The sequence below is a fragment of the Nerophis lumbriciformis genome, linkage group LG04, assembly GCF_033978685.3.
Source record: "Nerophis lumbriciformis linkage group LG04, RoL_Nlum_v2.1, whole genome shotgun sequence".
Lineage (NCBI taxonomy): Eukaryota > Metazoa > Chordata > Actinopteri > Syngnathiformes > Syngnathidae > Nerophis > Nerophis lumbriciformis.
The window spans coordinates 16,810,110-16,833,777 of NC_084551.2; the positions used below are offsets into that span (position 1 = coordinate 16,810,110).

At 40.1% G+C, this 23,668-nt stretch overlaps 1 protein-coding gene across 1 annotated transcript in view; it reads right to left on the minus strand.

The window, feature by feature from the left end:
• The window catches only part of LOC133592254 (nuclear factor of activated T-cells, cytoplasmic 1-like), a 104,211-nt gene extending 83,903 nt beyond the window's left edge, over window positions 1-20,308 (minus strand). Inside the window, exons 1-3 of the mRNA XM_061944830.1 lie at window positions 20,181-20,308; window positions 14,425-15,526; window positions 10,883-11,042 (exon numbers count right to left, since the gene is read on the minus strand). Coding sequence (XP_061800814.1) covers window positions 10,883-11,042; window positions 14,425-15,526; window positions 20,181-20,289 — 1,371 coding nt within the window. The 5' untranslated portion in view covers window positions 20,290-20,308. The remainder of the gene's footprint in view (window positions 1-10,882; window positions 11,043-14,424; window positions 15,527-20,180) is intronic.
• Between the last annotated feature and the right edge of the window lie 3,360 nt (window positions 20,309-23,668).

Here is a 23,668-nt window from a genome sequence, read left to right on the forward strand (position 1 = left end):
TTGATGTGGCATAGAAAGAGAATGAGTTAAGACCTTTGTTAGATCGGAATCTGGGTTTAACGTGGTTAGTGAAGCTCCCCCTGGTGTTGTGGTCATGGAAGTAGTTTGATATGTACTTCGGTATCAGGGAGGTGTAGCGGATTTTATAGACTAGGCTCAAGAATATGTTGTGATATACTGTATATCGGTATTGCAATATATATTCCAAGCCATATCGGCCATCCCTAAATACAAATGAAAAATCAATCATGAACAGCATTGAAATTGCCACATTTCTGATGTATTTAATTTTACATCAGCGGCTGGTAAAATAAAGACTGCCATTACCAACGGACCATATTTCTCCTCTTCCTGCACTTTAAGTCTCTAGCAGCTGCCTCGACCTGTGAGCGAGTCACATCTGAAAGTCATCAGGTAGTTAGACCGAGGTCAGGAGCTTCTTGAAGTCTTGGCATCCCGAGGGACCACTTCATCTATGCGGTGATCTCACCGGCAACCCTGCATTTGCTTGTTCTACTTTACGTGTGGTGTCACTCGGGGTAATTATCCCTGGCTGCACATGCTACTAGTTATTGACTCCTGAGAGCACTGCGGCCAGTCATGTGGTGCAAACCTGACAGATGACAGCGTTAACCTTACGATTGAATTAAAAAAAAAAAAAAAAAAAAAAAAAAAACTTGGTCTCCTGTCACTTTTTGCTGGAGTCACCGTTTTTCAATGTTTTTGGTGATTTGTAGCCATTACCTCAGTGGCCATATGGAATTATACACACAGGCGGTAGGGTACCAGGGTATTAGTTTGAGGGGTTCCTTATCCCTTCACTCGCGTGCAATGCTGGTGGCATCAATTCTTGGATCCCAGTGAGCTCATGGAGCGCATGAAGTGATTAATGAGGTCAGATTGTCCTTCATGTGATGCTGGACTTCTCAACAGCCTCCTCCATCTATCCATTTACCATATGTGCTCTCCTGACCCTCTCCCCATGCCACCAAGCCACCTCCTCCCTGCCGCACTCCTGCAATACTCAGTCAAATACTTGAGTAGAATGCACATCGCAGATCCCAAAAGGTGGAGAAAGGCCAACGTGCATGCTTTAAACACCGAGTGTGGCCTGTCGGCGGAGGCTTCCCCCTGGTCTTTGTGTATGTGTGTAATGCGGCGTAATAAGGCAAGACCACGGAGAGGTTAATTTTGACCAGATGAGCTTTCGGTCTATCTGGCACGTGTGCTGGATATTTATTTTTTAAATAATCGAAACCGAGTTTGAACAGATTTGCAGCTGTAACGGAGTGCCAATTGCTGCCAATGTGTCAGCTACGTCCCTCCATAACCCCTCACTGTAAGCCAGTGCGGCTCACGCGCGTTGTGGATATGGCAGCTGATGCATTAATTGTGTAATTGTATGCAGCTGTATTGTCTGGGTCAGTCGTGATGATGTGGAAGGGTGTTGAGCTGCAGAAGGGAGTAGAAGGTGGGTGCAAACCCTTTCCACTTGCAATCATTCACTCCCTTGTGAACCACCGCAGAGCCGTTATCTCTTTTAAAAACGGAGTTTTAATGATTTACAGCTAATTGGAAACACTAAACGATCTGTTTAAAGTATACAGCGTTTGAATGTATACATTCTTTTATGACATGCTCCAGAAGTTGCCTGATTGAGTGGAAATACGCCGTGCAGGCCTGCAGAGGCGGTACTTTATCTCCCTTGCAGTGATTTCATCACCGCCTGGAGAAATGTCATGACTTGTAGCAGTCCACGTGGCGCGGAGAATTTGGAAAAAGAAAAGAAGACCAGGGGAAGGGGAGGAGAGAGACAGACTAGTAGATTCACATCTGCCTTTTCTTCCACATGCTGACGGTCATGCAACCAGCCTTTGCTGTATCCAATTAAGTCTGTGCTCATCCAAGCTGTCCCTTCTTTCTGACATGACTCCATCATCTCCCTGCCCAATTGAATGTATTCAGCATCCTTTGAAATCCCTAAAAATAAGGCTTGTTTAAAGGGCCACTCCAATTCTGGCAGCGTTATTTCATAGTACGGGACCTAAAAATTATGTCTAAAAATAAAATTCCACCCAATTGGGATTTTAGGCTTGATTTCGGATGAGTTTGGAACGCTTACGTTTAGTTCCAAAATGTGGGTGGGCTTGCATCAGCCTGCTGACGTCACCTACAGAAGACTGGAGGCCATTTCATTTTGCGTAGTATGTGTTTTGGTAGCATCTGTATTCCGAATCACATTATTTGAAGGAATGATCAAATATGGCTGCCAGATGCATTGTTGCAGGTTGTAGCAATAACACTAAAGTAAAAAAAAAGTTAAAGTACCACTGATAGTCACACACACACTTGTTCCACCCCCTGGGAGGTGAGGGGAGTAGTGAGCAGCAGCGGTGGTCGCGCTCGAGAATCATTTTGGTGATTTAACCCCCAATTCCAACCCTTGATGCTGAGTGCCAAGCAGGGGGTAACGAGTCCCATTTTTATAGTTTTTGGTATGACTCGGCCGGGGTTTGAACTCACGACCTACCGATCTCAGGACGGACACTCTAACCACAAAGCCACTGAGCAGGAAGGGGCGACTCTGAGTACATTTTCAAATGATTCGGACTATGAGGAAAGTATGGACCTCTCCAGGGAGTTAATTTTCAGCAATAATGTTAATGATTCTGGCTTCGAAGAAGGGAGTTTGGATGAGAAAAATTGAAATACTCAAAACAAATGCAATTCAGAAAATCAGGAGCACCCTCAAAGAGAGAAATACTGAGTCATAAACAGAGGTGGGTAGAGTAGCCAGAAATTGTACTCAAGTAAGAGTACTGTTACTTTAGAGATTTATTACTCAAGTAAAAGTAAGGAGTAGTCACCCAAATATTTACTTGAGTAAAAGTAAAAAGTATGTTGTAAAAAAACTACTCAAGTACTGAGTAACTGATGAGTAACATACACACACATATCATATATATATATATATATATATATATATATATATATATATATATATATATATATATATTTATATACACACACACACACATATATACATATATATATATATACACACACACATATATATATATATATATATATATACACACACACATATATATATATATATATATATATATATATATATATATATATATATATATATATATATATATATATATACATACATTGATATATACAGTATATAATTTATATGTATTTTTTTTGCCGTTTTTGTTTACATGTTAATAGTGTTTTAATGAATATACATGCATGTTTAACACATATAGATTCCTTTCTTTCATGAAGACAAGAATATAAGTTGGTGTATTACCTGATTCTGATGACTTGCATTGATTGGAATCAGACAGTAGTGATGACAAACGTCCACATTTTCAAATGGAGGAGAAAAAAAGTTCCTCCTTTCTGTCTAATACCACATGAAAGTGGTTGGTTTTTGGCATCTTATATGTCCAGCTTCCATATTCGTTTTTATACACTTTACAAGAAATACATTGGCGGCAAACTCCGTAGCTTGCTAGCTTGTTTGCGCAGGCTTTCGGAGACTCTTATTTTGAAAGCGCAGGCGCGATGGAGCAGCACTTTTATTGTGAAGACAGGAACTGTGCAGTCAGTCTTTAGGCTTTTGACGGGATGTACGGTTGAAATAAAAAATTGTCTTTTTTCCTTCACACTTTTGATTGATTGATTGGAACTTGTATTAGTAGATTGCACAGTACAGTACATATTCCGTACAATTGACCACTAAATGGTAACACCCCAATAAGTTTTTCAACTTGTTTAAGTCAGGTCATGTGACCCCTGGCTCTGTTTGATAGGTCCAACGTCACCAGTGACTGCATCTGATTGGTGGAACGGAGTGAACGTCACCAGTGACTGTATTTGTTGAAACGCAGGCACTATGAAGGTCTGTCTGACAGACCAAAACAAACAAAGCGTGCATTAACAGATCGATAAAAATTAGTAGCGAGTAGCGAGCTGAATGTAGATAAAAGTAGCGGAGTAAAAGTAGCGTTTCTTCTCTATAAATATACTCAAATAAAAGTAAAAGTATGTTGCATTAAAACTACTCTTAGAAGTGCAATTTATCCCAAAAGTTACTCAAGTAGATGTAACGGAGTAAATGTAGCGCGTTACTACCCACCTCTGGTCATAAACTGCGGAAAAACGAAAAAAGAAGCGCAGGCCCGGCGCTCAAAGCTGAGAAAAAGATGAGATTCTATTTTCCCGTCCTTTTCTACTGATGTTTTCCTCAAGATGCTTGAAGAAATGCTGAAAGAGCACAAGGACACACAGGCTGTTGTGTCTATGGAAGAGAAGATGGAAGAGCTGGGTAGTCCGAAAATAACGTTAACGATATCAGTTTCGAAGCATGGACCAGGGCGACAAAAACATTCAAGAAGTAATCAAAATAATAGCTTTACATGCCTTTACCCACACTGTCTATGTGGGGAAATGGACTCCAGTTCTGTGGATGACGTCCCACCAAAGGGGGAGGCATATCGAGTATGAAAAGGGGGCGTTCCAAATACAGTTAGTTAACTATCCATTCTTCAAAAACAAATTGCTACTATGGGAAATGATTGCCATATTTATATTTTATATAAAATATACATACAGAGAAATTGTTGGTGAAATTTCGATCATCTGGACACTATTGGTCCTTTAAGGTCAACAGTGAGTTGGAGCCTGTACCAGCTGACTTTGGGCAAAAGGTGGGGTACACTGATTGTACACCAATCGATCAGAGGGCACACTCACATTCAAAGCTTTTTTTTTGGCTAAGGGAGGAAATCCTGTCCATTTTTATACCACTTTTTCGCCCGAATGCAGCTGGGATAGGCTCCAGCCACCCCCCGCGACCCCGAGATGGACAAGCGGTAGCAAATGGATGGATGGATCGCAAATGCAAGGGAGCTTGCGCAAATCGTAGCTGTTTCACTGAAAAAAGGCAGACCACACCTTCGACTGGTAGCCAATTATGATTGTGATTTGACCAGGAATCATACCCACACCAACTGCGTTAATGTCAGCTATGTGAACCAATACACTACCAAGAGCTTCAGTCTTTTCTTCAATGCCTGCAAAAAAAAGCAAAATGGAAAACTATATTGTGTATTTTTTGGTTATTGCCCAAGTGTAAGTAAAATGACTTCTTAAAAGTAGCATAAATACCTCTCTGGGTTTTGAATATTAGTTATGACTTAGCACTCTAACAACACAACGGGGTACCCCAAAGCCTTGTCAATATCAAACCAGTGGAGGTATTAGATTTAATAAGAATTTAGTTGCCTTTGTACATCGCCCAGAAGGCCATGGGTTTTCTTTGGGACATTACACGGAAATCGAATACCGGATGCAAGGTGGACTTACATGTGCAAAGGACCAGGCACATGTTTCTCTGAGGTCTTTCATCCAGCCGAGGTGGAAACATACTGCAAATGTGATGTGCATTACATATAGTTGCAGAGCAAGGGAGATGGGTATTAAGTCACGCACATGTTAATAGGGATGATGGCCACATCCTGTTGAAATTACACCATGTCTGTTGCTGCTTTAGACTTAATGAGAGAGTGACTGAGGTTGTGTGTATGTGTGACTGACAAAGACAGAAAGCCCTATAGGCCTGTCATTATCCTATATGAACTAGCCATATGCAGGATTGTGCTGTATATTAGGGTTAATACTAAACAGGTGTTATTGTCTTTTGTTACCAAGGGCCTGTTGAACGTCTCTGCGTTTCCTGACTTAATATGATCCCTAAAGCTTGGGAAGCATCTTCACCAGATCCCACATTTTAGATCAGAGCCTGATGTCCCCTAACTTCCCTTTAGATTGTATTATTTTGAACTGAATTGAGATTTGCAAACCGGAAGTATAATTGTAATTCAAATTTGAAATAGAGGCAATAGAGTTGACTTTTAATCAAGTTTCATGAAATTCTAAAAGATGACCATGGTGTATTCCATAATCATGCTTCACAGTATATGCATGACTTACATATTTCCTAGGGATACTATTATGTACCTGATGTTCATATCCTGGACACATATTTAAATTCAAACAAAATATTTTCCGTCAACAATTACGAATAAAAGCATCTCTAAAAGTTAGTCTAATTTAATGTATTATAATGTTCAAATTACTGAAAATAGTGAGAAAATTATTTAGTTCCCAGATTGCTTGACTTTGTCTAAGTATTCAAATTGGAATTGATTTGTGTTTAATTGTGTTTTTTTCATTATTTAAGTCAAAACCATTGTTAAATGTGGGAAAGTGTTCCTGCTATGTGGCTAAAAGATCTGTGTTTAATTTGTAATTATTTTAATTCCACTTCCTGTAATTTAAATTCAACATACTGTCAGATGGAGTCAATAAATCCTAATTCCATTCTTTCAAATGAATCAAATTGAAATTGCAAGTATAAAATTTTGCACAAGCTTGCTTGATACAGATAATCACACTGAAAAATAATTCTACATATTTCCATTCTTTCCCTTCATTGTTTTCTTACGGACAAACATGCATCCATCATTGTCAAAGTGGTGTTGTGATCAAAGGTAAAAGGTTGTTGCGTTTGCCAAAGCACAGCTTCAAAAATCATCTTGGAGTCGTTTGCCATGGTTGTGGTGAAAGAACAGATCCATTGGAAACTGTGAGAGGAGCCAATAGATTACTGAATGGTGTTGTGGTCAGTTGTTGTAAATAAAGTGAAAAAGCAGCCATTGGGGTCACAAAAAGGACCGATCATGGGAGTCAGAATAAATTAAATGGCACTAATTTGGAATATTGAGAACAAGCAGCACGAGACAGTGAGTTAAATGGTCCCTCTAATGCTGACGACATTGGCACTTGGGTATTTTATAGTTCTGAACCATGTCTACAGTTAATAATTCCCCCCAAAATAGGCACAGAAGCGATTTTAGGCTTGTTTTAATGAGTTTCAGCACAATTTGAGATGCCCATTTTAGCTCTACAATGTGAAGTGGCCTGCATCAGCCTTATATCGTGTACTTTGTGTCTGAATAGCATTTTAATCCCGAATCACGATATTTAAGCGCATAATTTGAAGGAGCTATCAAATATGTCTTCCACATGCTAAAGAAGGGGTCAGCCTGCAAACATTTCCAAATGATGGGAATATGAAGAAATGATGGCCCTCTCTTGTCAAACTGACTCGCGCAAAATGTGACGGACCAAGCAAGAGGAGTGTAATTTGCAGCACTCCTTTTAATGATTCACACTTTGAAGAAGAAGGTATTTGGTTAGAGTTTGGATGGGAATATATTCAAAAGACCCCAAATGCGATCCCAACAATCAGGAGCACCCTCAAGGGAAGAAAGACCTGCGGAAAAACTGAGAAACAAGAGCAGCTCATAAACGAGATATAAAAGAAAGTAAGCTGCTAGTATTCTATTTTGCATCCTCTTCTACTGATGATTTCCTCAATATTCTTGGGAAAATGCTGAAAAAGCATGAAGAAACACAATCTTTGGAGTGTTTTTTTGCTCATGATTTTAACTGTATTAGTTTGGAAGTAATCATGGACCAGGGCGACAAAGGGGGCTTTCTGAGTACAATTAGTTATCTACCGTTACTTAAAAACGAACTGATATTTTGGGGGGAAATGATAGCCAGATTCATTTTCAGGAGCAATAATATATATAAAGAGACTTTGATGGTGACATTTCGGTAATCTGGACGGTATGGGTCTTTTAAGGCCAGGGCTCAGAAAATCTGCAAAGACTCCTCCCACCCCCACCAAGGACTGTTTTCATTGCTGGACTCTAGAAAGAGGTTCCGCAGCCCCCGAAGCAGAACCTCTAGGTTCTGTAACAGCTTCTTCCCTCAGGCCGTAAGACTCTTGAACGCATCATAATTAAATTATCCCCTCCACTTCCCCCAAAATGGATTAACTCGCTGGAATAAAAAAGACAATATAACATACATCCATAAACGTGGACGCATGTGAAAAAGTGCAATATATTTATCTGTACAGTAATCTATTTATTTATTTATATATATTTATATATATTTATTTATTTTATATATATATTATATATATTATTTATATTTATTTATTTATTTATATATGCACCTTATTGCTTTTTTATCCTGCACTACCATGAGCTTATGTAACGAAATTTCGTTCTTATCTGTGCTGTAAAGTTCAAATTTGAATGACAATAAAAAGGAAGTCTAAGTCTAAGTCTTAAGGTTTCCAATCTCCTTATCCAACTATAAAATTGTAAATGGAAGTGTTAAGTCCGAAATATTTTGGAGGGACATATACGGAATGTTTTACAAATATATGGAATATGATGAGGTGGTGACTTGTCCAGGGTGTACCCCGCCTTCCGCCCGAATGCAGCTGAGATAGGCTCCAGCACCCCCCGCGACCCCAAAAGGGACAAGCGGTAGAAAATGGATGGATGGATGGATTTTACAAATGGACTAGACCATGAAAAACTCAATGAAAAACACTCAGAACATGGAACAATATCTTACTTACTAAATGAGTAGTGGACCCCCTGAATTCACAGTGATTTGGCTTAGCAGGTTGGTTAGGTTTTTACTTAACGCATAATATGTCAGTTTACCACATACAGTCTTGCCAGAATGTTATTTTTCTGTGAGGTTCCAGTATTATTTAGGAACTGGAAAACAATATCGAATGAACAGTTAAGACTTGACAGTCAGTTGCTGTCCTTAGAGGATGTGGTAGTCTGTACAAACACTGTATCTCTACATGTTTGTAATTAATTGAGTTGGGTTTTATTTTTTACCCAACATTGCTTTCCGACACACATGTCACCAACATTCATATTTTGTGCATCTGCTCATGCGTTAGCATGACTGAGCTTCAGCTTATGGGCGTCCTGCTGCAGCAGGCTCGGGAAATGGTTGAGGGATGAGCAGTTCAACAGGAGTGACATTCTCAACTCCCCCTGAGAGCGAGGCACCGGAGGGTGCAGAGGGGAGGTGGAGTCCGAAGGGCGCTGGGATTGTGACTCTTTACCACAAACACCCCCTTACCCCCACCACCACCACCAGATTCAGCCAACCTCAGGGCCACCAAGGCCCTAATCAGCAGGATGCAGAGCATCTCTAGAGGCATCCGAGCCAAGCCCCAGCTGCGCGGTGATTCCCTCTGCCCCTTCCCGTTCTTTTTACTCTGTGTCTTTAGTACACACACTTCCTTGGCTGCTTCCTACACCCGTGGACCTGTGTCATTATTGACTCATTCTCCATGACTGCACCTCACCCATCCAGCGCCTGCCACTCATTACCACCGGGCACTTGGGAATATGACATGTCCTATCCTTCATAGTTACAACAACACGACTGCAGACTCAAACATCAAATACACTCAGGCGCAATCATACGATATGACAGATGTTGTATCCCACACTTCCTATAGATAAAGCACATACTCTAAAGCAGACCCTTTTAGCGTGCTTCTAGTGGTTTGCACTATTTCAATTTGCAGGAACCCACTTTGACTGAGGTATGCAGTACAGGCAAGCAAGTGCCATCACATTTTCTCTATAATTCTATTTCAGTGTACCTATGTGTCCACATGAAAGGCACAAAATACTGTTACTTCTATGCAGTGCAGTTATATACCACTGCAAATTCTGATCACTGTAACACGGACAACTTTGAGTAGTAGTTGTTTTTATTTATTTATTAGATCTTTGCAGTGTCTGGTTAGTGTATACAAAGGTGTGCGATGAATGGGGAACCATTGTTGCTATTAACAGAGGAAACCCAAGGGTTGACAGGCCTGCAGCTGTCAAGTACATTGACATTGAGCACACCAGCATGTGCTGACAGCCTCTATTTACAAAACAGCTGTGGCGCTAACAAAATTTGAGACAAAGTAAGTGAGAGGGATGGACCACAAACGTTAAAGTTTTGCAAGTAAAAACAAAAGTTGTCTGCATAATAGTCACTTTAAAAACCTTACTTTGTATTTAATTTTCAGACGTTTTCTGAATTTGTGTATAATCACTTGTGTTTTCTCTGTTAGATCCTCACCCTGTGCAAACCAAAATGCACACACAATGTGATGACAGTGAAAAAGGAGATATGCGATGTGCTGCTGGTCGGACTAACGTGTGTTCTGTAAGTGTTTGCCAAGTTCAACAGTGAGAAGCCGTGGTTCTGCTCTATACTAATTGAGTCAGGGTGAACTGCTTGATGGTACAAATGAACATATGCAGCAGCAGATTGGACCTTATTTAGGGAATCTTAAAAACACATGGCGCGCTAACATATAGTATGTAGCGTGGTGTACCGACAACACAAATGTTTAGTTCATATTAATCATAAATGATAATAACAATAATTATATATATTTACAGTAAAATAATGTCATTATTATTAATAATAACATTAAAATACATTTTTTTATTATAAAAAAACAAACAATTATTGTTATTTTTGTTTTTATTATTTCTTTAGTGTTAAATTTGCTATTTTATACGCATTAGTTTTTTCTTTCAGTTTTTGAAAAGCACTTTATCAATAAAATGAATAGATTTACATACATACATAATTAATAATAATATTTGTATTACTGATATTAATAATTAAATGATGGTTATTATTTTAACATGTATATTGATGATCATTATTATTTTTTATTTTTTTTATTGTTATATTTTCTATAACAATTTGACTTTTTGTTTTTTATCCTGTAAAGCGTCTTTGAGTTTTGGAAAAGCACTGTATGAATAAAATATTTATTATTATTAATATAATTAATATCATCATCATATATAAAATTGCAATTGTGAGAACTTGCATGAAGGTGCACGTTCTGACTGTGTGTCAAGAGGCAAAGCCGTTAACCTGGTAGACAGCATACCTGCACAACCGGGTGACCTCCAGATAGAGCCTTCACTGCCCCACGGCTGCCTTCAGTTTCATAGTGGGCTCTGTGGTGAGACTTGGGCTGTAACTCGATCTGTAAGCTGTATGGGCCAGAGCAGGATGGAAGCTGCCAGTCAAGTGCTGGCAAAGATGGGCTGTAATGACATCACACATTATTGAACTATTGTTATCCCAATCGTTGTATCACTATAAAATATACTTATTCATGAAAATCCAAGATTGTGACTTTTTGATGGCTGTGGTCCACATTACCGGCCTACTTACTTTAGAACAAACACCTGACGCGTGGCTACAGGTCTTTGCATTTGTCTTTTTATTACCCACTATTATATTCGTTGAAACTGCATGTGGTTTGATATTTTTCCACGGGGCCCATTTCTGTCAAAAGTGAAAAACGTATGACCTTGCTTTAAATTGGCCTTAATTTTGGACACTTTTCGTAATTCAAACTGGCTTAATCCTTCTCCATTTCAACATTGTCTGTAAGAGAATTATGAATAATCCCTTGATCATCAGTACCAATTTATGTCTACTTTTCATAATAACAAGAGAGCCCAGTGTGCTGTAGCTCTGAGTTCAATGTGTTAATACTAAATTGTGACAAGTGGGAGCTGACACCGATCAAAAGGACAAAGGATATTATACAAAAACAAATCTCACCCAGTTATTACAGTGTTGATCTATTTCAATCTGATAACAATAAAGGTACAGTATATAGAGACGGAGGAATTACACAATAGAATGGGACCAGCATCACACCCTGCCTTGGTCCTACAGCTGGCCTCCTTCAACATCATTGTTCTCCACATGGAGTCAATCGCTTCCCATGTGAACACCGCCAAGGTATCTTAACCAAAACAAACACGTGCAAGACAATAATTCTACCGGATGCCTGCTAAACGCAAAATCTCCGACCCGAACGGTCTGAAACCAATCTCTGGCAACTTGGAACTTGTTTGTTGACCCACTATGGACTGATTTCCTCGCGCGAGACTTGGTCTTCTCAGTTGTTGCATGACATCACCGTGGCTACAGAAGGAGATGGTCTGATGGCGGGACAGCCCACGGTGGCGAGCCGGCTGATTAACCTACAGACTGTTTCCTCTTCAGCCAGGCCTGTCACCATTACTTCCTGTCGGTCACTATCTTAATCAAACACTTGATTTCCGACAGGAAGGTGTGCTATTGGCTTGGAAAATGATGCCTTGAGGGACACAATTGGGGGCCCGGGGAGAAGCCTACCATACTGAAAAATAAAATATTAATGTATTTTTTGCGGCAGTGGTTGTGCCTTTATGTTTGTGTGCAGGTTGCTATAGTAATAGGAGCACAAAGGGGCTAGAACGCCATGCAAACACATGTGAACTGGAATAAATGTGCTTTGTGTTTAAAGGGGAACATTATCACAATTTCAGAAGGGTTAAAACCATTAAAAATCAGTTCCCAGTGGCTTATTTTATTTTTCGAAGTTTTTTTCAAAATTTTAGCCATCACGCAATATCCCTAAAAAAAGCTTCAAAGTGCCTGATTTTAACCATCGTTATATACACCCGTCCATTTTCCTGTGACGTCACACAGTAATGCCAATACAAACAAACATGGCGGCTAGAACAGAAAGGTATAGCGACATTAGCTTGGATTCAGACTCAGATTTCAGCGGCTTAAGCGATTCAACAGATTACGCATGTATTGAAACGGATGGTTGTAGTGTGGAGGCAGGTAGCGAAAACGAAATTGAAAAAGAAACTGAAGCTATTGAGCCATATCGGTTTGAACCGTATGCAAGCGAAACCGACGAAAACGACACGACAGCCAGCGACACGGGAGAAAGCGAGGACAAATTCGGCGATCGCCCTCTAACCAACGATTGGTATGTGTTTGTTTGGCATTAAAGGAAACTAACAACTATGAACTAGGTTTACAGCATATGAAATACATTTGGCAACAACATGCACTTTGAAAGTGCAGACAGCCCATTACAGGCGAGCTAAGAACATATATTTTTCCACGATTTCAGCACTCAGGTTAACCATACCTAAATAGACACAAAATACTGCATTACACAAGACTACCCGAATGTACTCGAATGATTGAAATATATGTATAATAATTTACGTAAAACCGCGAGTAATGAATAAAGTTTTCATCAATTAATATATTCTGTAGACATACCCTCATCCGCTCTCTTTTCCTGAAAGCTGATCTGTCCAGTTTTGGAGTTGATGTCAGCATCTGCTTTGAGTGTCGCAGGATATCCACACATTTTTGCTATCTCTGTCGCAGACATTCGTCGGTAAAGTGTGCGGAACAAACGACTGACCATTTCGTCGGCTTTCCCCACAGCCTCGTATTTTGAACAAATTTCGTCCAATTTCTTGCCACTTTCGCATCTTTGGACCACTGGTGCAACTTGAATCCGTCCCTGTTCGTGTTGTTACACCCTCCGACAACACACCGACGAAAGTGAGAAAATGGCGGATTGCTTCCCGATGTGACGTCCGAAAGCGAATAATAGAAAGGCGTTTAATTCGCCAAAATTCACCCATTTAGAGTTTGGAAATCGGTTAAAAAAATATATGGTCTTTTTTCTGCAACATCAAGGTATATATTGACGCTTACATAGGTCTGGTGATAATGTTCCCCTTTAATGTTTTGGATACTTTACAGGTATTTAAGATATGCAGCAATCCTTATAATTTGAGTGATCTACAGACACAGTAAAGTGTACACTAGACTAAGGCTGCAGCTATGTTAGTAACCAAGTAGTTTAGATAAGTTCGATTAATCGAGTAATCATTTCAAACACACTTTATAGCCTCAATGCGTACTTTAGGGAAAATAGTTAAAAAAAACAATGATTTTTTCTGCTTGGCATGACCTTCATTCTTTTATTCTAATAAATGTACATCATCAACATTGAAATTTCACCTATAACCTGTGTGCATTAATAAACATTATATATATATATATATATATATATATATATATATATATATATATATATATATATATATATACATAAGATAAATTGAAGCTTTTTTAATCAAATGTATCAATTTAATCGATTGACCGTTGCAGCCCTACACTGGACAGGAAATAAAAATATAGTTTCAATGGAACAATATAGAGTGGATCGATGCATTATGTTTTCTAGATGATATAAAGGAATGAGCTATTCCTGCATCTACATTTTGTAAAGAAAAGTAACAATTACCGGTGTGTGAAAAAATTGTGTTAACATTCCCAATGGTTAGTAATATCGTTTCAGGTTTTGATTATTGTAAAAGCGTGATTGATTACCAGACGTTGAAAAACGTTGTCATTTTGTTAATTTCCTAAAGAAGCAGCTAGCACGCTAAGTACAAGACACATAAATATAAAACTTGGTTAAGATGTCAGCGTGTGTGTACAGTGCTGTAGGTACTTTTTGAGCACATTCAAAAATACCATGATGATAATGATAACCGTGATCATTTTTCATGTTCTTACATACCAATAGCTAAATACATCACATACCTTAGGTAGGGCTTGGGTTTAGACCAAGAGTAGGGATGCTGAGGCACCTCTAAGAACCCCCCGCAGTAGTTCTCCTTCTTCAGGACGAGGCGTGAAGGATAGTCCTCATGGCCGAGCTCCGCCTCGTGGCCTCGCTCCTCGCCACCAGGCTCCACCTTGAGGCCCATGGACGATGAATGGTCTACCATGGTCTTACGTGTCTTAATCGGGATTCCCTCTCCCATATCTATCACTCCATCTGTGGTTAGAGCATTGATGGCGGCCACAATGGCAGAGTTGGTGTATTGGTTGGCGTTGGCCAGCCAGTTCTCATCCGTGACACTGACTCTGGGGGAGCCGTAGGGGGAGGGAATAGGAGACTGGTGGGGTGAACAAGATGTCTGGTGGTAGGGAGCATCATTGAAGCTGTACTTTCTCTTCCCCACACCGGCACTGCTGCTGTTGTTGTTGCCTCCGCCATTGAAGGAAGGGGAGTTCGGCCTGGAGCTACGAAGCTGAGCCGGCCAGCCTTCCTCGGCCACAGCTCCGATCTGAGGGGAGTTGGAAGGCGAATTGTGAGGTGAGGCTGCGGGCCCGCTGGCATGCGGGCAAGACAAAAGTGAGGACCCTCTGGGAGAAACGCAGGGAGACTGCCAGGGAGAATTCTGTGCGGAGTTGTCATAATTGTAAAAGCCGGACTCGTATGAAGAGGCTTCGGAGTTACAGCTGCGTGAAGAAATGCTGCTGGCAGGACTGAGGCAGCTGGGATCACGGTAGCCATCTGCACTGGGCAGTGTCAGCGTCACAATGGAGTTAACACCTCTTTTGATGATGTGGTCTTCTCTGTTGCTGTCTTCCACTTCGTCCTCAGGACACTGACTGTAGGCGGTGATTTCAATGCGAGGACTTTCCAGGGCCGGAGCTCCGTTTGGTCTCAGGCCATGAGGCAAGTAATAACCTGATGCCACATGGTTGTCATTCTGGAAGTTGTAGCCTGTCTGGTGACAAGATGTGACGGAGATGATCGGACTGGACTGTAAGGTGTGGTACTGGGTAGCCAGACACGGGTTGCCCATGCCCAGTGGAAGGGATAGCGTGACATTTGGTGTGTAGCTGAATGCATCTGGGGAAAAAAAATAAGCAGATTTTCAATACGGAGCCATGTGTGCCCGCCAGATTAAGGTGATCAGAGTCATTATAGTACAGCGGTAATGAACTCTGATTACATGTGCAAACAATGCTCCTCTATACAAATCTTACCAGCGACAGACTGACTCCTTCCTTTATTCTATGAACATCTGGAGAAGCTTAGCAATCATTTTAAAGCAGTTACTGTATATGCGGTTGCTCTGTAGTACCAAATTGCGCTGCCACCATGTTTGCTGGATAAGTTCATTTAAGACTATGTTTGGCACTCCTTGCTGTCAAGTGTACTCTATAGGAATCCCTCCAGCAGCAGACTGATGGATGCTTTATTTGATTGATTGCATCACTCACTGAGTGAATTAGGCCCTCCCCAGTGGAAATCTGACAGCACTCTCACTTTCGCTCTGAGCTTGTGATTAAGTCGAAGGGAGGCATCTGCAGCACAACACACTCACGCTCTGAGGTGCAAGCACCGGCGAGGATAAACAACAAAAGGTCCGAAAAGCCTCGCAGGTTTTCCACCTCTGCCAACCGGCTACAGTCTTATCAGCAGTTGTCAACTTATTTTTAATAAGAATAATAACTATGGCGAATGCTCACTGAGTCAGTGTGCCAGTAAAGGGTATTTCCCTTTGGTGTATTTGTACACCACAATGCTCTGCGTCATGTGAAATATGTCACACACAAATGGGTTAGCCATCTAAATTTAGTCTATCTTAACAGTTGATAGCGCAAACAGGTTCAGTATACTACAAGTTTAATGGCATGCATGAGGTAGGTTCTTTGCAAAATACACACTTTATACAACGGATTCTCAAACTGTGGTACTTGTATCACTATCGGTATGCCAGCCCCAAAGAATCACTTGATTAAAATACAGTGTTTTTTGGTCTACAGTATATTCAAACACAGTGTTCCTGTTCAAACTGTGTGTTATGTTGCAAATGTCGGAAAAAAATAAATATACTTGTTAAATAAAACCTCTGCTTTGTTTTTAATGTCTACTTAGGCCTACTACTACTGTATTGTAATGCTGGTCATTATAGTGGTACTTGGTGAAAAAAAGTTTGTGAACCACTGCTTTATACAAATATTTGATGCAATTTCACATTTAACCCCCAAACAGCATAATCGTCACATTGCACAGAGTAAAGTTTCCACATAAAAAAAAAAAAAAAAAAATGAAATGCACTTTCATCACTCACCTCTATCAGGCTGATACACACACTGGCTGCGCTCAAACATAAAACCAAAATCCAACTTTTCCTCTTCTCGCTGAAAACTCATCCCTGCTTCCTTCTCATCTAAAAGTGTTTCCCAGATAGAACTCGTCCGATGGCTTTTCTTTTTCTGCTTTACGCTCCTCCAGACCTCAGAAGACGGCATCTCTGCCCGCTCCACCCAGTGTGACACACCTCCTTACTTCAAGCCTGACATACATTGCTAAGATTTGCAACTGTGGGTTTTTTTGTTGTTTTTTTCCTTTTGTGCACACACTGTGCTCTTTTTAAACTTTTAGAAAGTGAAATTATAGTTTTTAAATAAATTAAAAAAAAAGTTAATTTCAATCAAAATAAATGAAAAAAACAACAGCATTTTCTCGATCATGCCATTGGACTCTAGGCAGAACTTGACATGCATACCTAAAGAATGAATATATTTATCCATAGGGATTGTGGTCTACAATAGGCCAAGACTGACGGGACCTCAGGGACAGATAGGTGGTTGCCCACAGAAGCCATCTGGTATCTTCTGGAGCTAAAAAGCCTGAACCCACACTTATTACACACGCTGAGTGCAGGTTATGGCAGAAACCCAATAGGATGTGTGTTTTTAGCCGTGCGTGTCGGACTTTGTGAAGTTCTGTGATAATAAAGCAGCCTTCGGCGTTACTGCTGAGGCTGTGAGTGGTTAAGCATGATTCCCTGCCAAGCAAGCTCCTCGGCATCCCTAAACGGACACATCACGATTGTCTCTCTCTCTCTCTCCCTCACTCGCACACACACACACACACACACACATATATATATATACACATCTGCTCCCAATTATAAGAGCATGGGGCCAAAATGAATAATAATAAAACCCGCACCCGTTCATCTGAAATCTCAAAGACGAAACTAAATCCCAAATCCGCAAAAAGCCAGTGACATCACCACAGGAAACCACATAAGGCAGACTGTGCACAACTTCTGATTGGCCCGAGGACGTTTGTAAACAACAATCATGAATAAGAGGCATAAACAAGGACTTGAATGTTGAAACTAAGGCGACGCGTCATAAACGTCACGTGGACGACAAGTCTGTGAAGCCCTTTTGCGTTGCATTTGTTTTATGTATGAAAAGCGTTTATAAATAAATATGTTTGATATGATAACCCTTGAACTTTCTCTACAATCAATAATGCCCTCAATTTATGTCTTTGTTATATGGAGAGAAATGTCAAGAGTTTGTACAGTCATTGAGCTTCAAATATTGCGCTTTACCACATCCCACCGTGTGTATTTTTAAAAATGTTTCTTTTCTACAACATTTTTGGCCTAAATTAAGCATTTTCTAGCATAAAAATGGCAAAACTGACTTTAAAAAAAATCAATACTAGTGTAGTATTGGCCACTAGAAGAGACCAAAACAAACAGAGCATGCTGTTCAGTATCGTGGCCACTGATTGGCTCACAGCGTGACCACATTGCAGTGGTTCTCAAACTTTTTTTCACCAAGTACCACCTCAGAAAACACTTGCAAGTACCACCCTAATGACCAACATTACAATACAGTAGGGTAGTAAGCCTAAGTATTCATTAAAAGCAAGGCAGTTTTTTTTTTTTTTACAAGCATACCGGTATTTAATATTTCGGACACTGTAACAGTGCACGCAGTTTGAACAGTAACACTGTGTTTGAATATAGGGAAATAAAAACTGTACTTTAATAAGGACAATATAACATACATCCGTAAACGTGGATGCACATGCAAAAGTGCAATAAATGTATCTGTACAGTAATCTATCTATCTATATCTGCACCTTCTTTCGTAAATGCTAACACTCTGCACCTTATTGCTCTTCTATCCTGCACTACAACGAGCTAATGCAACGAAATGTCGTTCTTATCTGTACTGTAAAGTTCAAATTTGAATGACAATAAAGGAAGTCTAGGTCTAAGTCTAAGTCTCTATGTGATTATTTGGCATCCCACTATATGGGAATTTGAGAATTACTGCTATATTGGATTAAAAGAGTGTTAAGGTGACTATATAGTGTTATTTCATATCTCGATGGCTCTCATAACGTTAAAAACACATTTAGAAGTTTGTAAAAAAATGTTTATTGCTCTAGCTATGACAATATTATAATTTGTGATTCTTACTTTGCGGGAATTTGTTTACAGCGGTCATCAAACAAAGCACCAATATGATTCAGTTTAAGAGACTGTTCAAACTACAAGTGTTCACAAAATACACAGAACAAGAATCATGATGAACATCTTGAACCCTTTTTTTTTCTCCTTTTTTTGCAATTTTTATTGAGACAAATGTTATTTATGTATTTAATATTTGAATGCTTACTATGGTATATTATCTATTATTTATTATTTATTTGTTGACTGTTCTGTTACAGAGAACAAGGACGTTGGATTAAATCGATATGATGTGAAAAGGGGTAGGATTAACTCAACTCTGTTTCTTCCTACTCCTTTTCGGGCGTGCTGTAATGCAGTGGTCCCCAACATTTTTGTAGCTGCGGACCGGTCAACGCTTGAAAATTTGTCCCACGGACCGGTGGGGATGGGTATTTATTTATATATTTTTTTTTTTTTCATAAAGAAATACAATCAGGTGTGCTTACGGACTGTATCCCTGCAGACTGTATTGATCTATATTGATATATAATGTATATATTGTGTTTTTTATGTTGATTTAATAAAAAATATATAAAAATTATTATTATTATATATTTTTTTTATTTCTTGTACGGCCCGGTACCAATCGGTCCACGGCCCGCTAAAGAAACAACTGGAAATATGTGATAAATAAATAAATAAATAAATGAATGAATTACATTGTATTGTAAGCATGTTCCAAATAAACTGAAACTGAACTGAACTGAACTGAACATGTCCGGAACCAATTAACCGTGATAATCGAGGGCACGACTGTAGTATATGATTAATTAAGCGTCGACTAGAATTTTGTGGTACACGGGCTCCATCTCGTGGCACGCCATACAACTACTTAATTAAATATTCAAACACAGTGTTACTGGTCAAACCTGGGTGTCATTTCAAAGTGGCCAAAATATCAAATATACTTGTTGAATAAAACCTCTGCCTTATTTGTAATGAATACTCAGGCCTACTATTATACTGTATGTTAAAGTCGGTCATTTAGTGGTACCTGGAGAGCGTGTTTTCTAGGGAGGTAAAAAGTTTGAGAATATAGATTGCATGCCATATTAGACCCGCCCTATGTGTATCCATCCATCCATCCATTTTCTACCGCTTGTCCCTTTATGTGTATATATAAGTCAGGTATATTGCAGGTATAAATGCAACTGGCAGCATCAATACGCAGGAGATGCATGCATGATATCACGATGCAAAGTCAGATATGAACAAGCAGTGCTTCTTTACCTTCTTCTGCAGACTTCATCTCGGTAACAGAGTGGAGTCCTCGCTCCTTGCAGGCTGAAGCTTCAAAGCTGAACTTGGAATAGACGCTCGGGCCGCGCGTATCCTGCATTCAACAAGCGGTGCACAACTTCCCTCGGCTGAGAAGCTGCATGAGCAACGGAGCAATGGTGCAAAAAAAATAATAAAATAAACAAATGACTCATAAAGTTGAATGAATGGAGTGTAAAGGTGGTGGGTGTGCGCACCGGATGAGTCTTGGCGGGAGTGGATGCGGAGGTGCGGCGCTTGCTAAGGGGACGAGTGTGGCTGAAGTGTCTGCCTTGTGCCCATTGGAAGTCTCCGAGAGTCTCCCCAGGTCGATGACGCAGCGCGGCTTTGTCAGAGGGGCCGTCTCTGGTTCTTTTAAAGCTGGAAAACACCCTCCGCTCTCCGTCAACGCGCCGCCCATCCATGACGCCAGCGCCCAGCTCCTGCAACCTCCTGGTCGGGGCGATGATGTTTTCCACGCCAGGATCCCACCGGAGGAGGTGTGCGCGTGTGCACGCGCGCGAGTGTGCGTGTGTGTGTGCGCGTGTGTGCGCGTGTGTGCGTGGGCAAGTGAGAGCGCGCGTATGGGGTGCCGAATGTAAAAGTTCAGGCACACTTTTCTAGCAGATATATTTCTCAGATTTAGCTCACTTTTCACAGATTTAGGTAATTTTCATCACATTTTGATGTTGACTCGAAATATCATATCTAAATGTTAAATGTTAAATCTAAACCTAAATCTTGAATCTAAACCTATATGTTGAATCTAAACCTAAATGTTAAATCTAAATGTAAATCTAAATGTGAGTGCTAGATCTTAAATCTAAACCTAAATCTTATATACAAATCAATCAATCAATCAATCAATGTTTATTTATATAGCCCTAAATCACAAGTGTCTCAAAGGGCTGCACAAGCCACAACGACATCCTCGGTACAAAGCCCACATAAGGGCAAGGAAAAACTCACCCCAGTGGGACGTCGATGTGAATGACTATGAGAAACCTTGGAGAGGACCGCATATGTGGGTAACCGAATGCAATGGATGTCGAGTGGGTCTGACATAATATTGTGAGAGTCCAGTCCATAGTGGATCCAACATAATAGTAAGAGTCCAGTCCATAGTGGGGTCAGCAGGACACCATCCCGAGCGGAGACGGGTCAGCAGCGCAGAGATGTTCCCAGCCAATGCACAGGCGAGTGGTCCACCCCGGGTCCCGACTCTGGACAGCCAGCACTTCATCCATGGCCACCGGACCTGTGCCCCCGCCCCTCCACAAGGAAGAGGGGAACAGAGGAGAAAAGAAAAGAAACGGCAGATCAACTGGTCTAAAAGGAGGGTCTATTTAAAAGCTAGAGTATACAAATGAGTTTTAAGATGGGACTTAAATGCTTCTACTGAGGTAGCATCTCTAACTGTTACCGGGAGGGCATTCCATAGTACTGGAGCCCGAATAGAAAACACTCTATAGCCCGCTGACTTTTTTTGGGCTCTGGGAATCACTAATAAGCCGGAGTTCTTTGAACGCAGATTTCTTGCCGGGACATATGGTACAATGCAATCGGCAAGATAGGACGGAGCTAGACCGTGTAGTATTTTATACTTAAGTAGTAAAACCTTAAAGTCACATCTTAAGTGCACAGGAAGCCAGTGCAGGTGAGCCAGTATAGGCGTAATATGATCAAACTTTCTTGTTCTTGTCAAAAGTCTAGCAGCCGCATTTTGTACCAATTGTAATCTTTTAATGCTAGACATAGGGAGACCCGAAAATAATACGTTACAGTAGTCGAGACGAGACGTAACGAACGCATGAATAATGATCTCAGCGTCGCTAGTGGATAAAATAGAACAAATTTTAGCGATATTACGGAGATGAAAGAAGGCCGTTTTAGTAACACTCTTAATGTGTGATTCAAACGAGAGAGTTGGGTCGAAGATAATACCCAGATTCTTTACTGATTCGCCTTGTGTAATTGTTTGGTTGTCAAATGTTAAGGTGGTATTATTAAATAAATGTCGGTGTTTAGCAGGACCGATAATCAGCATTTTCGTTTTCTTGGCGTTGAGTTGCAAGAAGTTAAAATGAGTTTTAAGATGGGACTTAAATGCTTCTACTGAGGTAGCATCTCTAACTGTTACCGGGAGGGCATTCCAGAGTACTGGAGCCCGAATAAAAAACGCTCTATAGCCCGCAGACTTTTTTTGGGCTCTGGGAATCACTCATAAGCCAGAGTTTTTTGAACGCAGATTTCTTGCCGGGACATATGGTACAATACAATCAGCAAGATAGCATGGCGCTAGACCGTGTAGTATTTTATACGTAAGTAGTAATTTAAATTAATTGAAATCAAATTATTCTGTGCTTGCCCCCTCAAAACAACACAATTTTAACATGTAACATGCCTTTTAAAAAACCCCAAAAAAACAACGTTTGCATAATAAATATTGAATAAAAATACAATTGAATGTTCTACAAACAACTCCGGTAGTTGTACAAAGTAATGTAATAATAATGTACAGCTGTTTACCTTGGAGAGCGGACTACAGTGTCTCCTTCCAAGTGCTTCTCTGTCAAACACACCATCAGCAGCTTTTCCGTATTTTCAAGATCAAGGATATGATTGTTATGCTTAATAATGGTCGTGACAGTCAAGCTGCCAATATTGGTAGCTTCTCTCTCTGTTGCTTTTTATGATGTTCATTTTCACTTCTGCACTAATACTTATCTTTTCTTTGGCACACTGCCATTAGAAGAGCCTGCATTACGCTTATTATACATCATGAAGTGCAAAAAGTCAGCTAATCAGAAATGTCGTCCTTCATTATCGTAAGTGCACATAACCGGATTCTTCCGCCAGGCGGCGTTTAACTTGTTCTTGAGCAGACCTCATATTTTCTTAACGGAATTAATTCAATTAAATTCATGGGAGCCTGTTTGTAACCATGACATGTTGTGAAAGCAAGACTCTTCCTCCTCACTGTTGAATACGTAAGGTGTTTGAATGACAAATAAAGAAATTGAAATCAAACAAATAGAAATATAATTTAAAAAAAACAGGGAAAATACAAATTTGAATGCAAGCTGTTTTTTACAGTACTAAACAGCATAATATTATACGGTATTCTTTGCATTCACAAAGTGTCTCCAATTGTTACTGATGGGTCGTGGTTAGGGCCTTGCATGGCAGCTCCCACCATCAGTGTGTGAATGGGTGAATGTGGAAATAGTGTCAGAGCGCTTTAAGTACCTTGAAAGTTTTTTATCACGCTTTTGCAGATCCAGGTTGAAGACAGTACATTCAAAGAACCGATCACTGCTCAGCATCTACTCAGAGGTATGTATGAACTATATGTGATGATTAAAACCAGAGGTGGGTAGTAACGCGCTACATTTACTCCGTTACATCTACTTGAGTAACTTTTGGGATAAAATTGTACTTCTAAGAGTAGTTTTAATGCA